At 40.7% G+C, this 15283-nt stretch overlaps 2 protein-coding genes across 2 annotated transcripts; both read right to left on the bottom strand.

Moving 5' to 3' along the window:
* Window positions 1-1267: 1267 nt before the first annotated feature.
* LOC135677881 (LOB domain-containing protein 1-like) lies at window positions 1268-2533 on the bottom strand. Its single transcript, XM_065190293.1, has 2 exons — window positions 2224-2533; window positions 1268-2096 (listed from the first exon to the last, which is right to left on the bottom strand). Exons 1-2 carry the CDS (start codon window positions 2455-2457, stop codon window positions 1740-1742), a joined length of 591 nt encoding a protein of 196 aa, XP_065046365.1. The 5' UTR covers window positions 2458-2533; the 3' UTR covers window positions 1268-1739.
* Window positions 2534-8229: 5696 nt separating this feature from the next.
* Window positions 8230-13595, bottom strand: LOC103989722 (exonuclease V, chloroplastic). The gene is made up of 8 exons (XM_009408664.3): window positions 13168-13595; window positions 12808-12912; window positions 12195-12316; window positions 11194-11343; window positions 9593-9746; window positions 9101-9177; window positions 8648-9013; window positions 8230-8550 (listed from the first exon to the last, which is right to left on the bottom strand). The coding sequence occupies exons 1-7, from the start codon at window positions 13546-13548 to the stop codon at window positions 8797-8799; spliced, it is 1206 nt and encodes a 401-aa protein (XP_009406939.2). The 5' UTR covers window positions 13549-13595; the 3' UTR covers window positions 8230-8550; window positions 8648-8796.
* Window positions 13596-15283: the final 1688 nt, after the last annotated feature.

The raw sequence follows: 15283 nt of genomic DNA, 5'->3' as shown, positions 1-15283 counted from the left end.
ATTAATGTGTCCTGATATCTGTCCTCTCTATCCCAATCAGATTAGATATGTCCATGTCAATTAGAGAAATTAGAGAACACTACAAAATTCAAGTTCTTTTCCTGGATTGTGATATTGAAATTGAAATCTGTCCTTGTGGAACACACAAAAGCCATATTTAAGGAAGACTGCCTCTTATGAATAGCGTTAATGCTTAAACCTTGTCTTCTCCAAAAGAGAGTTCTACTGCTTGGAATTATGCTCTCCACCATATGATCATGGCCCAGTTATCATTCAGTATGACTGCAGCAAATATCTTTTTATATTCGGGTTCCGATTTCCTTATTCTTTTTTGTGTAATAAAAAACAAATTCTTATATTTTCCGCCAAGTAATACAACCAAATGCATCTTTTTACAAAGAGAAGCTGGGAATTCGGCCACTTCTTCAGATCATATAGCGGGATTAATCTTTGTGAATGATTCATTTGAGGTAAATAAGCTCTTCATATGTGTTCTAGATTGGCACTTGGTGCAGGAGGAATATGTATTATTATTTTTGCTGGTGTGTACTTTTTTGTGCATAAGGAATTCTCCAGTATGTGAACCACTATCACCAAACAGCACAATCTGTGAACAGTGGGTGAAAGAATCCTCTCTCTTTCTTCTTTGTGGCACCTGACATTTCCCATGCTGTCTCCTCTCAGGATCAATTGGCACTTTGTCGACTGTTGGCACTACTATAATTTGGTAGTCCAAATCAGTCAAACTGTTTCCTGTTGGCAGGCATCAAATCTTGGTGCAATCCATGTCATATTCCACATCACCAGCTTGTGGTTGAAAGTTGAAACCCATCAAGGGAGTGCACGACAAGTGGTCTCACAGGATATGCGGGAACATGAAGAGCAGATATGGACTTTGTAGTACCTCACAACAGTAGCATATATGACGTAGTTGTGAAGCTGCGATCTGTCGGAGAGATTAAAAATATAATCTTACGACAGTAAATATCGAGATAGTCGGATAACAAATATCCGAGTTTCACATTGATAAATATGAGAATCGGATGATATATATTGGAATATAACTTATAATCTAAATATTGAAGTTTTTGAATTGAATTAAGGGATGTTCTTATCTTCCATCATTAAGCCACGGAAGGAAGATCAACCGATGCCTGATCACACTTCCAGCTTTGAAGTTTATAGCTATGCCAGAAACAAAGAACTCCTTAAGCATAATGCCTGCAGATATTAAGTACTACGAGGTCAAGAACTTGGAGCTCTGCTTCTCTCACGCATCATTTGTTCTGATTACTGCCGGGTCAAGACTGTGACTGTGTGGGCATGTGTTTCATCCAGAGATTCGGTAGATCAACTAACCTAGCTAAGAAACAAAAAGTAGATTGCAGTGTCAGAAGAATATTGGAGTTCTGAGCCATTTGAGATGGATTTGACTTGCACCTAACCATCAATCACTCTGTCAATGGTTTCTGAAGCTTAGAGATTTAGCCTTTCATGGGACCGATAGGTTGACCGAGCGGTTCATGTTAGATCCAAGTCTTTATCAGATTTGAAGGATGGAGATGACTGTCAATGAAGAAGTATTAACCACAAAGGAGTCTACCAATCTCTTGACAAGAAGCTGATGCTAACAAAGTGTTCCCGAGCCTCTCGCAGTAGTTTGCCTACCGATGCAGCTATAATCACTCAGCGACGCAGGTTGTTCTACAGCATTTATTTGCTACCGACAGAGACGATGCTCATGTCCAAATAGGTGCCTCCCAAATGGCGGCGCTGGCGCCGCCGTGCAGGCTGCCGTCATCGAGGGAGAAGGAGTCGTTCAGAGGAGCGGCCGCGAGGGCGTCGACGGCGAGGGCGGCGCCGTCATGGAGAGTGTGCGACATGCCCATGCAGATGAGGGCCATGACGTTGGCGTTCTGGGCTTGCACGTTGACGGCCTCCACCTGCGCCCGGGCCAGCTGCGCTTGGAGCTCGTTCACCTGCCTCTGGAGCTGGAAGATGGCGCCGGCGCAGCCGTACACGGGGTCCCTGATCCGGGCATTCGCCTCGTACACCATGCTGCTCACCGCGTCCGCCCGCTGGCTCACCGGAATGTCCTGAGGGTGCAGCGCCCTCTCGGCGTTAGTAATCTCAGCGTGCAGCGTTGAGATCCGAAGATGCATGCGATCGGGATGACTAAAGCTCATGAGTCGTGCATGCATGGGAGCTAGGCTGATGCGTTACCTGCAGGAGCTTGATGATGTTGCTGGCGCCGAAGACTCGATGGGCGTTGGTGAACTTTTGCGGATCGGTGGGGGGGAAGTACGGGGCGAGCACGCATTTGTCGACGCACCGGCGGCGGAGGACCTTGCAGGCGGCGCAGGGGCTGAGCACGGCGGCAGAAGGAGGCGAGGAGGAAGGAGAGGGGGAGTAGGAGTAGAGGGCGGTCTTGGTAGAGGTGGTGTCGCTGGAGCCCATGGGGACGGGAGTTCAGGAGCAGAGGGAGGCAGAGAACGACCGGGGGTTTCTCTGAACGCGGATGCTGGTGGGGCTGCCGCTCGGGCGAATTAATGGCTGATATATAGAGACTGGTCGGCAGGGTCCGTTTTGTGGCCGTGGCTGACAGCCTGACATCAGCGGTTCAGACTTCGCTGCCGTTTCATTGTTTATACTATACGGGAAAAAGAATATATATATATATATATATATATATATATATATATATATATATATATATAGTGTATTCCAGCTTAAATATCTGTCTGGCATGAGTCATATTATATACACCATGCAAAGGTAGTTAATAATAATAATAATATTATTATTATTATCATTCTTACTCTTATGATAAAAATATTGTTAGTAAATTGATATGGAAACCTTCTTCCCTAACGATAGCTCGACACCTGATAATACACATACTAATACAATCAATTATCCATAGGAAAAACTCGATCAATAATCAGATCAGGTTAACGTTAGTCCAAAAAAAATGTTAAAGAATTTTATCTAAGAATAATTTTTAAAATATTCTTTCTTATCAATCTGTTGTAAAAAGTTATATTATATCTAATAAAAAGTTATATATTTTTACTATCCTCGTTGAAGTTGACATAAACATATAAGAGAAAGATCAAGTCAGAAAACTCATCTAATCTTAACCTTTGTGTAGGTTCGTTCCGACTCTCGAGTCACTTCGATGTTAACTCTCGATCCGAATCGTGTTAGACTGATTTAGATATTATTAATTTTTTTTATAATAAATAATATCATATATGTATTGATGTAAGAATCTAATTCACCCATTGACTTATTCTGATGACACTATAAAAAATTCATCTCCTCTTATAATAAAGAAAGACCGAAAACAAGTCGTGCTTGCATCGTCTAACTTCAATGATCAAGAAAAAGAAATCAGATCAGCTATTTTTTCATCAAAATCTGACCCCAATTGTTATCATGCTTCATTTAATATACATGAATATTATATATATATATATATATATATATATATATATATAATACGTTACATAGGTATAATACATCTATTATGCGTCGTGTTTCATGCTCAAGTTAAAAAGACACAGTTCGACAAAATCAAAACATCTCAATGCAGCTTTCGAAACGAAAGACAATTTTTTTTTTCCTTCTTAAGCAAAATAAGGACTTTACTAAACACGGATCCAAAATAGGGATCACAAGTTACGAATCTCGACGCATGATGTAATGTTTGTTAGGTTGGCGCGGCGTTCGGTCATTCAAAACGAACATATATTCCCATCATCAGAAAGCGGTGGCGGCTTCCTTCGATCGATGTTGGATCCGATGGATCCAACCGCGTCGTTCACATCTAATCCAATCCATGCGTCGTGGTCACATCTCCAACATGACATGAACCTAACTCACCGGTCCCGAAACGTGGTCGACGTGAGCCAATTTGCTGAGGCCAACTGCATGGCTACGACTTGCAATGAAGCACAAGTGTGGGCGAGGTAGTCAAATTCCGACGGTTGGTTGTACATCACATGTCATCGATCTATGGACGTCACCGTCCATAAGAATCGGGGCGGAGAATATGTATTTGGTGATCATGTGCGATGATCGCCACGTGCTCTGATGTGCATCGAGCCCCCACCTAATCCAGCATAAGAAGACAGAGAAAAATTGGATCCCCTCCCACCTCTTTTCCCAAGCTTGAGGACTTCTGCCACTGCAGCTCAAGTTTCAAAGGGTGTGGCCTACGTGATCATGTAAGGCTTTTCAAGCTTGACTATTTAGCCGAATCTAATAAGAAAATAAAATATTATATAACTGGTTTTTCATGATCTTATGTCATGAATGATAGAAAAAAAAAATCCTTTTTTTTAGCTTGATAATTTATCTATCGACACAATCTATTCATTTAGATACGGCCTTTCGGAATGATGAGAGTATAGGCAACATAACATGTGATTGGAATGGGCATCAGGCTAGCAAGAACATGTTGTTGGACCATGTATCATGCACCAAAGAAGTCATCAATATGATTCATGAGGTTTGATCTCTGCCATGTCCTCTAGTGCAACTGTGAATAAAGAAAACACTTGTGTGTTGTCTAATTATTGCCAATTCCAACGTCGAGTGCTTTACATAATTTACATGTTACTTGCAAATCATAATTTTTTGGTGGTCAAATTAAACAAACAAAAAATACGTACTGGTCAAATCAATATAAAGAAAAATGGCTTCCAAATCGGAACATGTCTCGTTGATGAGCAGAATCGTAAGAAATGAACATCAAATTTGAGGCCAATTGCATGCAGCATTTGTCCATCTTTCTCTCCCCATTATTAAGGGACATGAATGGTCTCACACATCACTCGTGGTGGAAGAAGAAGACTACGCGTAACTGCGCGGGTAGGGGAACGGCGTCGACCCTCTGCTTCACCGAACTCGCGGGATGAAGTCCCGTGGAGCCGGTCGGCATGGAGGTGGGGCCTCGCGTTGTTCCCAAGAGTGGTACACACCCGCGCGTGTAGGTTTCGCGTGAAATTCTATTACGAGCCAACACGTTTACTCAACTAAATTTTAGGTATTAAAATTTTAATAAGTAATATTAGGACAGCACTTTGAGACAAAGGGGCTTAAAAGTTTCAATGATCTTGAATCAGAAATAGTCATTGATTAAGCATTTTGTATAGGGTAGTCAGTTTGGCATGATCTTATCCTTAGTTGGTGATGTACATAACTCACCTACCCGTAGAAATATTCAAATACTCATTTGATAAAATTAAAAAATATCAGCTGGTTAGCTCAAAGTGCTTAACTGTACATATTGAAATTGATTATTTTTTTTTTGGGTCAGGACAGATCTTTTTAAGAAGCTACACTTGTTTGAAGCCAACAATTTTTTCAAGTTCGTTATTGATAGGGGAAATGTTTTCTCCCGATCATACCAGCATGCGTGAATTTGATGAATACTCGTATATTATGGATATCAATTTAAAACATCGATCTATGAAATATTTTGCTTTTATCCTTTCAAGGTTAACTACTATTTACTAAGATTACTCTACTTTTGTTGGCTATTGACTTAAATATCGAAGAGATCTAAGTCAGAAAATCTATCCGATCTTCATGTAAGTTAGCCTTGGATCACACATCTAAGTCCACGTCAGCTCTCAAGTAAGAATTCGATCATGTTAGATTTCTTATACACACGACTCTAAATCAAGTTGGACTGATCCAAACATGACTGATATTATCACAGTCAATAGGATTATAAGTAATTTTAAAACTCTTACAATAGTAAATAATTTATTCTTTTTAAAACCCTTCCAATAATAAATAATTTGTTACTTAAAAAGTATATTTAATTTCATATCTGTTGTAGAGCAAGAAATCTATGGTCAACGGTAAAATTATATGAGATAAAATTATTCTTTTAAGATGAATAATTTTTTATGTTATTGTTAGGATGAATTTTCAGAAAAAAAAACCCCTATTTTGATAAATTCTCACAAAGTTAAAACAGATAATTTTACCATTGTCTCTCATTGTACTCGCCTTCGACTTTACCATGCACCATCCCCCTTGTGTCGCCTCCACCATCGTCTCGCCTCTCATCTACTTTATCGAATTTGACGTTACCTCCACGGACTTTGCTAGCTCACATCGAACTCACCCTTATCTCACCCTCGCACAAGACGACAACAATGTGTTTGAGGAGACGACGACAACCCTTGTCATTCTCATTTGCGATCCTTATGCAAAGGAGGGGGCACGAAGGTCATTACTGTCTCTACCAACCCTCGTTGCCCTCGTCAAACTCGTCGTCACCTCTGTACCCCCTCCTTCCTCGCATGAGGGTTGAGGTGTGGATGGGAGGGTCCGATGATATGATGGTGACCCTCGTGCCCCCTCCTTCCTCGTGCAAGGGTTGCAGACGATGATACTGATCGCCTATTAAGTAGGGAAGGTGACAAGTCCGACGAGGACCAAGAGTGAAACTAAAGGCAACGGTAGATCTAACAAAATAGACGAGAGGAGAGATGGTGGCGAAGGCAATACAATACTGTAGAGCGAAGGTGGAGGCGGGTCCGACAGGAACCAAGGGCAAAATTATCATTTACAAAAAAATATTATATAGCAATCTTTTAAAGTTGGGGCACTCTCTGATAAAGAGTTTTTTTTTTTTTTATAAATTCACCCTCATAATAATAATAAAAATAATATCTCATGACTTATAATTTTGCATAGTCGGAACCGTCCTTAGGATAAGGAAAATTATGACTTAATCCATGTTTTTGATCTCATTCTTTTTAGTTTTGTGACACGGGCTTCTCCGTGACCTTTCTCCAAACAGCCAAGAAGAGGGACACAGCCCCGAATCTGAAGCGAAACCACTATGTAAAATTATTTTCTATCTCGCTTCACATGGTCGACAACTTCTTATTGTGGACGCCGTGTGGACCAAACTCATCAACCATACAGAATGATCAAGCTTGAAGACCTTTCACTCCTATCATTTACTCAGGTCTCAGGGAGGTCATTCGTAGTGGTTCACTTTTCCTATCTACCAGAAGTAGCTTCACCCCCCTAAATTTGAATTTGTGTCACACATTGGACTTCCTCATCGACTCGCTGACGGAAAAGAACTATCGCCACTACCAAGTCAAGTTATAGTACCAACGGTGCCCTATCGACACCCTCATTTGGTCACTGACAATGATTACTCCCAAGACAAATGCGGTTGCATGTACACCTGCACACTGCTACTACGTGCACTGAGGCCCCCACGCGGCTTCTCCGCACCCTTGTCGATTGTTTCCCACCAAAAACCAGTGAAACTTCGCTTCCTCCTCTTCTTCTTCTTCTTCTTCGTCTTCTTCTTCATGCAGACATGGTGGTACAACGGTAGGGCTTGTGGGTTCACCAGTTCCTGAGCTTTCACTGTCATGAAATGACCGCTCAGCCTGGTGTCAACGGAAGGGAAGGGAAGGGTGGGAAGGCACTTCTCCACCCAGCCCCAACTTGGCTGTCATCTCAGGCACTGAGACTCTGCATTGAAGGGATTGTGATGAGTTTGTCGTTGGGGGCCCAAACCTATTGTGAGTCAAATACCATGTCCAACTGTAGATGGACCTTTCGTTTTCCCTTACTGTATCACAGCGAAGTTTGGTTTCTTGACATTTCTTCTTAACCCAAATCAAGAACTGCATTTCTTGGTCTTACTAAGGTATTTATATTGTTAATCTTACATTTATCTTACTTAAAAATAAATAAATAAAAACTCATCTAAGCAGCATTGTGTTATGGATTTAATTGATCTAATTTCAGATATCAAACTATTGGATTTCATGCGAATAAAACTATTGGATTTAATTGATCTAATTTCAGATATCAATTGAAATTAAATCAAATTCAATCACTAAACTGGCACTTTCTTGAAAAGTTTCTACTCAGAAAATATTCATACAAGATCTTTTTTTTTTATCCCCATTCTTCAAAATTTTCACTCTTAAGAATCTTCATCAGGAAAATATTTTAAGAAAATATTAAATTTGTTAAAAATATTAATGATCGGAACACAGTAATTGTGCAATGTTTACACAAATCAGGCAAAATTTTATTTTGGCAACATTGAGGAGATGATGCAACATGACATTGTGCTTATGGCCCAATAACAAAGCTAAGGCTGCTAAGCCAAATTGGCCAAAACAGAGATATATTAGTCCAATATAATCATTCAAACCCAAACCATACGAAAAATGTACAAAATAACGTACATATGCATTGTAGAGAAGAACACAAAGTTTGAGCACATACAGAAATTTCAAACAAGCTATGAAAAGACAATATATGATAATGAATTTCATAAACTACTGAGCCTTCATTGCATTTTCTCACAAAGCATAAATAGAGAACAACCATACTATAGTTGAGGTGATAAATAGACAACAGTGTTTAACTAGAAATTTTGTAGGGACTGAAGCAGGACTCACAGAGGTGGCTTCATGGTCAGCTGAAATGAGAACTATTAGACCAGAAAGCACATCACTTGGGCTCTCTGTATCGCCAGCACCGATTCATCTGTAATTGAAGAATGAACGAGATTATGAATCCAAAGAAATTAGTTTTTAACTTGTACAGGAACAAAAATGATTATAGAGCAGACTCGAAGCACCACCTTTGTCAGTGACAGCCTCGTCCATGCCAAGCTACAAACTGAACTTCTTAGGATAACTTAGAAACGGTTGCTAATTGAATCTCGTGTTACAAATCAGTGGATGAGTGGTTGCTTCAACTCCACAAAAAGACCTGGTTTCATGAAAATGCCTATTTTGCACTCTTACTGGAGGTAGTAGCTGACAGAGGACATATGGAAGTGAACTTACAAAAGTTACATTTCCATTTCTCATCGTCTGAGACAAAACTAGCTTCCCTATCTCCCATCCAAACCTCAAGGCACTTGTGTATCTGTTTCTGAAACCAACCAGCATCATACAGAAAAGAGTCTTCCCCCAGTAATGAATGATCTGATTGCAACTCATATCTGGATAAAGAGAAGATAGATGCATCGGTAAGTTTACAACTGAGATTCAGATAGACACTACATCCAAGTCAATCTTGTGATAGCTACCTCAGGAGAAGCTGCTCATGAGATAGGGAAAGCATACAAGAAGTGTCTTGAAAATAAGTGAACACATCTTCGAGCATCTGTTAGGTACCAAATTAAAAACATCATATCAAGTTCCCCGAGAAAAAAAGAGAAAGCTATCATCAGATTTTCAAACTGTTATTGATAAAATATTTAAACAGAATATGCAGGAGACGAAGTAATACACTAATCAACTAGGAAAGTTACAATTTTCATAACCAGAGGCATGTATACCATGCTTGGAATCAGGATAAGAGGATATCACAAGTCTCATTCAGGAAAAGTATATTGCATTGCTATAAATACTTACTGACTGAAATGGGTATATAGCTGAATAAATGACACACATATTAGTTAGCTTAAAACATATATAAATAAACAAAAATCACAATAATGTTTGCATGTGATAATTGCTCATCTTAAAACATTGCAAGAAACTAATCATGATTTTAAATCATAAAAAGAAAATTCTACCTTTACATCAAAGCCTAATGACGCAATGTGTTCCTTGACATCTCCAGACAGTATATATAGGCGATTCAGCTTAAAATGATCGAAGAATTCTTCCATGGGGAAGTTAGTGGTAACCAAATTGTCCCAAAGGTATTTATAGCACATCAGCTGGAGCCTACAATCACAAATCAATTAGCACTCAGAAATTTTATTACTCATATAACTGCAAGGAAATGTTATCAGCAGAGATAGTAACTACTTGACATAGTGACTAAAACAGTTTATTCAGTAATTGAAAGATACCATGCCTATCTAAGAGAAAGCCCATGCATGTTAGCCTCACAATTCCAAAGATCAGAAGATATAGGAGATTCAAATCAATTGGGAAATGTTTTCTTTAAATATCTGTTCTTGGATGGGTGATTGTACAAATTGAGTGGCAGATGGACAGTCAGTCATTAAATTGTGGTCAGTTTCTCCTAAACAAGCAACACCCTCACCCTTCCTTTTTTAACAATTCATAAGCAAGAGAGAAAGAGAGAGAGAGAAGAGAAGAAAGTGGTGATACTTTAAACCTCCTAATGCCTCTGGGACTCTGAAAAAGCAATGCTCCATATTCAATCCTAAGGTAAAAGGCCCGGAACGAACTTGTACTTTATGTGAAACTGAAAGCAGAATAGGCTTTTTGATGAGATAATAGTCTAAGCAATCAAAAACATACATGAATGACTAAAGAGACCAAATCAAGTACCATGTGGTAGAACTAATATGGCCAGAAGTCATGAAAGTCACCTAATTTTCACTAATAAAACTACTATAACATTTGTTTTTTCCATGCCAAAATAATTAGCATCGTATGAGTATTATGTGTAATATCTGAAAGACCTCTGTTACTGGCACTAGACATGACAATCATGCCATAATATTAGTTTACAGATAGTATCATAGTACAAAATATTCTATTTAGGTCTCTCCACCAAATTTGTCTTAGTTTGCTGTTTGGCATTAGTTATTGAGATTGGAAGTCAGCAGGATGTAGAATTTGCTCAAGTCTAATCAACTTAGAAGTTTTACCCTATATTTAACTCCATGATAAAGAAAAAAGGATTGGAGGAGGATGATGATGATTGCATGATTGCTTAATTATAAAGCAGTTGAAGGTTCTTATCTTGATAAAACCTTATTCTTAATCTACCAACATGGGTCCATTTAGAGAAGTTATAAGTCAGAAATTGTAACATTTGCTGATTAAACATTTGAATCATGTGTACAGCTAAGAGAGCCTCTGAATCATCTCTACAAAAGAATTGTAACTGGTTCAGATGAACTTGACCAGATAAATTCTCCATTACGAAGTTGTATAATTCAAATACTACCTCTGGATTTGCAAGTCTCCTACCTTTAGAGAGGATGGGGTCCCCATACAATGTGTCATGGGGAAGTGCCACAACAATCATGAAAAATGAATCCAAAATTGACATTCATCATATGTTATTTCACAAAGAGAAATTATTAGAACCCTTTCAGAAAAGCTGTGATGCTACAAATGATACAGGGTTCCTGATACATATGTATAATTATAGCATTGGCAGGTGGAAGTAAGATTATTTGCAAAAGGTCACCTGGCATTTCTCCTTTGTGCTTCCGAAGGCACCGTTGCTTTATAGCGTGTCTTTGTATCCACTAAGAAGGTGCAAACAGTATCTTCATCTCTTGACAATCTAATTTCATCAATCACTCCCACCATCCATGTATCTTCAATAATCCCTACTCTGACATAATATAATGTCAATACCATCCATCAGCAAATGTGATTACATTCTTAGATTTATAAAAAATAAATGGACCCAAAGGCCATGCCATATATATGTATTTATGTGCTAATAAAGTGGAAAGATTGTCCATATTATCAAATGAATGAATCCTCCATGCATCTACCTAAGATTAATCATGACAATGGAGAACTTCCAACTCTTGTGAAGGGAATTTATTATCCTTACAACTGTAGCTAGATTGTTGTTCTTTCAGATGATCTCCATAAATATTTTTTTACGTCTCCTGCTATCTTACTTGGGTACTTATGAAGTTTAAGGCATTGAATCTTTTTTGCACATCTTGTCACCATAATAAAAATTTTGGTTTCCAAAAGCAGATATCCCCAAGCTTCAAGCGATGTCTCGCTTCTGCATCTCCCGCTTTTAGAAAACATCTACGAAAATATATCTCAACTAACCAATTAATTTGTTGCATAAGATATAAAGAATACTTGGCCATACAACTATCTGAAGCAAAATGCCACATCTCATTTACAAGAAAGAAAAGAACCTAGTCACATCTAACTTTGAGAAACCCACCTCTAAATACAAGGATATCAAATAAAGAATTTCATGTTGAAGATTTTCTTCCAAGTGAAAGATCTGATGTTCAAGCAATCGAGAATTTCATGGTAAAGTTGTGCCATGCCATGATGATCTTAAATTACATCAATGAAAAGCATGTATATCGAAAAGAAAAAAACAAAAAGAGAAAAGGTTACCAAAATCATGAGAAGACAGACATAATTATCCTGATCTACTCAATGTTACACCACCAAATTAGCTTTAAGAAGAAGGCATAGACATACACAGGAAGCTCACGAGTTAAGCCTTCAAATAATAGTTGGTGCGCTCCCACAATGAAGTTCATCAATTGTATCGCCCAGTATTCTTCAACAGACTCAGTACAAATTTCTACCTTCTCCACAACCTGTTTTCAAGTGAAAGATAATTCAATTGCCTACCACCTAAAAAGACAGAAGAAGAATGAGAAAGTGATAGAAAGTTGAATGTTAGATTTATCACCAAATTGGAAATCAATTTACAGAACTTAATAGTATGAGAATAGAAGGGGTGCTATAATATTTTGATTTTTGATAGACCATTTTCCCTCTTGATCAAGATAACCTAAGGAACTTTCTCAGTTTCTCATGTTAAAGGTTTTAGCACATTGGTGTTCCAAGGACTATGAAAATGCATAATCTAATTTCTCAATTTAATTCTGTATGCATAGATTATCATCATAAACATGTGTGTGTGGTATGCATATTAGGATATACGCCTCTACATCATTGAAACAAGAAATCAGACATGGCTTCTCGAGATTAGCAATCAGCATCATTAATCCACTATATAAAAGGGAGACTAGAAGTTACACAACCATAAATAATTTTGCATCTTAGTCTCCGTTGATTGACTCACCTCCTTTTCGAGTTGGCTATGGCGATCTGAGCCAGCTTTCATAGCTACAGTTCTTTTTGGTTTTCCATGGGTAAGGGCAAACTCCATTTGCTTCTCACACCATTCCTAGCATTGACGGGTCTTCAAATGAGATCATAAAACAACATAAACATATCGGATGAGAGGGACATTAAATCCGTAATCAGCAATAGAATATGGTTTCAGTTTCTCATCTTAGTTGTTAAGACGACACTAAATATCCCATTTTTTATTAATCCTGCGACCCAAAGTAGCTGAACAACTGCTACAAAAGCCGTCTTAAGAAAGATAGGGGACAAAACGAATCTTTGTCTACAGCATGGATAAAAGCAATAAACCTACCGTGCCGATGATGTCAGTGACCGAAAGCCCCCTCCTAGACCGAAATCGACGAAGAAGGGAGGATCTTGGCGGGACGAAATCCTCGATATTCGGCGTCGTGGCCAAGGATTGAGGCCGGCAGGAGTGAGAGAGGACCGAGGGCAGCGGGGAGAGGAGGGCGAAGCGAGAGGCAGAAGAGCAGGCGGAGGAGACGAAGGGGGATGGGGAAGAGGAAAGGACGGAACGGGTAGAGGCGAGGGCGGCTTCGAGGAACGCCATCTCTTCTTCGCTCACGATCTCCACCGGGACGTACACGTCGTCCGTGGCTGTCGCGGTAACGGCGATACCAGTGACGTTTAAGCTGGGGGAGGATGAACTCGACGGAGCGGCGGAAGTGCTCATATCTCCGTCCGGGTAGCTCGGATCCCCGAACTGGTCTGTAGATGGACACGGTTCAGTTCAAATGGGTCGGAGAAGAATAAGCTTATCACGACCGTCGGATCTATATGATCGACGGTGCTCATGTCCATAGTTATAAATAATATATCTTCAAGATTCGTGATATCATAATGCATCCGTGCTCTCCACACGAAACCACGACTAGGAGTGCGGGCCGTTCGTTTTGCCTGATCCAGATCGACGGACCCGACGCGGCAATACACTAGCCGTCGGATGGTGGAAGCGGACGGCGGAGAAGGCGCCATACGCAAACCGGGGAAGGGCGGTGGCTCTAATTAATTGATGGGCCCCTGCGATCGATCCGACTTGTCAACCGCCTAAAGGTTCTTGACTCAACTCATTCAGAAAACAGAAGCGTACAATCAAAGAAAACATATGATCGACTTGATTCGGACTCGGTTAGACCAGCCAAGATTGGACCCGATCAATCTGAGTTGATTTCAATTGGTCAAGATCAGGTCCTCAGCACCACCAAATGCAAACAAGTTGGGTTCATGGGCTTATCGCCTTGCCCAAAGTTGGCCCGCGACACAAAAGCCCACCGTTGGATGCTGATCGAGAGTCGATCTGGATTTCGAATTTGGCATGACAGGCTTGCAGATCCTTGCAATCGATGGTAGGTTTGATTGGCTCTGTCGTGTTCGTAAGGCTAATAATGGTCTTGATAGTGAAGTGAGTAAAAGACAAGCAAAAACATGTGATGTGTTGTTGATGATCATACGTGGGGATCCTTTATCACCTATGGAGTATTAAATTAGTGCCGAAACGCATGGTTTTTCTTCATTTATATCACGTAATGTTACTACTATTCACAGTTTGTATTGGATATAAAGTTAATTGAACCAAACGGCTTTTGGGAGAGACAAGTGGTTGACGTGAACGTGCAAACCTACTCGCTGCCCCCACTACCACGCCATCTCCCATTCTTTGCCCTCTCCCAGAGACTTACCAACGACCATCCTATTCCTTCTTATCTCTCCAGCCCCAACCAAAAGGTCGTCATCACACCTCCGTGGTCGTGTAAAGAGGTCACCTCCACCCCACTAATCCTCATCATCAACCCACCTACTCCGACTCAGCATCTACATAGAATACTTCCACGCACCACTCCGATGTGACCCCTCAATCGTCGCTCTCGATCAATCACATCAGCGCAACGCTGATCCTACGGCGAGAACGACCCATCACCGAACGTAGTTGTCCTCGCGTGACCGATGCCGCTCTAGATTGAACGGTTGTTAGCACCGTCATTGGTTGGTGGTAAACCCTGTCTCGTGTTCCATCAACGGTACGCTTCTCAACGCGCCTCCACCACCCGGAATCCTAGTTTTATTCCGCACGTCCTTCCCGTCGCTTGCTGCCCCTCCCCGGATCCCAGACACGAACTACGAGGTTGTCGTCTCACAACGCGACACGTACGCCGAGGGAGGTGGAACCCAGCCTTCGACGTGCCTCCACTGGGCGCACGGGATCCGTGAGGAGCCGACCGGCAAAACCGGCAACCGCAGGTGGGCCACCCGCCCGGCACATGCCTAAAGCGTAACCGGTACGCGCATGGAGCTGACCGAAGTCCGACGTGGACCGATCTTGACCGTCGTCGCCGGCCCGTTCCACGTGTCGCCGCCGTCCAATTCTTGCCCCCAAGTGGCGGCTCTCGTATCTTCCCCTGCCCTTTCTT

The sequence above is a fragment of the Musa acuminata genome, chromosome BXJ1-6, assembly GCF_036884655.1.
Source record: "Musa acuminata AAA Group cultivar baxijiao chromosome BXJ1-6, Cavendish_Baxijiao_AAA, whole genome shotgun sequence".
NCBI classification, from domain to species: Eukaryota; Viridiplantae; Streptophyta; class Magnoliopsida; order Zingiberales; family Musaceae; genus Musa; species Musa acuminata.
Note: the sequence above shows the minus strand (reverse complement) of the source record. Positions and strands in the feature narration are given on the sequence as shown.

What these genes read in the sequence shown, in the direction of transcription:
- LOC103989722 (XM_009408664.3), bottom strand. Translation starts at nt 13,548, where the DNA reads ATGAGCACTTCCGCCGCTCCGTCGAGTTCATCCTCCCCCAGCTTAAAC. An exon ending in TCACTGACATCATCGGCACG is followed by an intron (nt 12,913 to 13,167) that starts GTAGGTTTATTG and finishes CGTCAATGCTAG; the next exon opens with GAATGGTGTGAGAAGCAAAT. An exon ending in TTAACTCGTGAGCTTCCTGT is followed by an intron (nt 11,344 to 12,194) that starts GTATGTCTATGC and finishes ATATTATGTCAG; the next exon opens with AGTAGGGATTATTGAAGATA.
- LOC135677881 (XM_065190293.1), bottom strand. Translation starts at nt 2,457, where the DNA reads ATGGGCTCCAGCGACACCACCTCTACCAAGACCGCCCTCTACTCCTAC. An exon ending in ACATCATCAAGCTCCTGCAG is followed by an intron (nt 2,097 to 2,223) that starts GTAACGCATCAG and finishes CTGCACCCTCAG; the next exon opens with GACATTCCGGTGAGCCAGCG.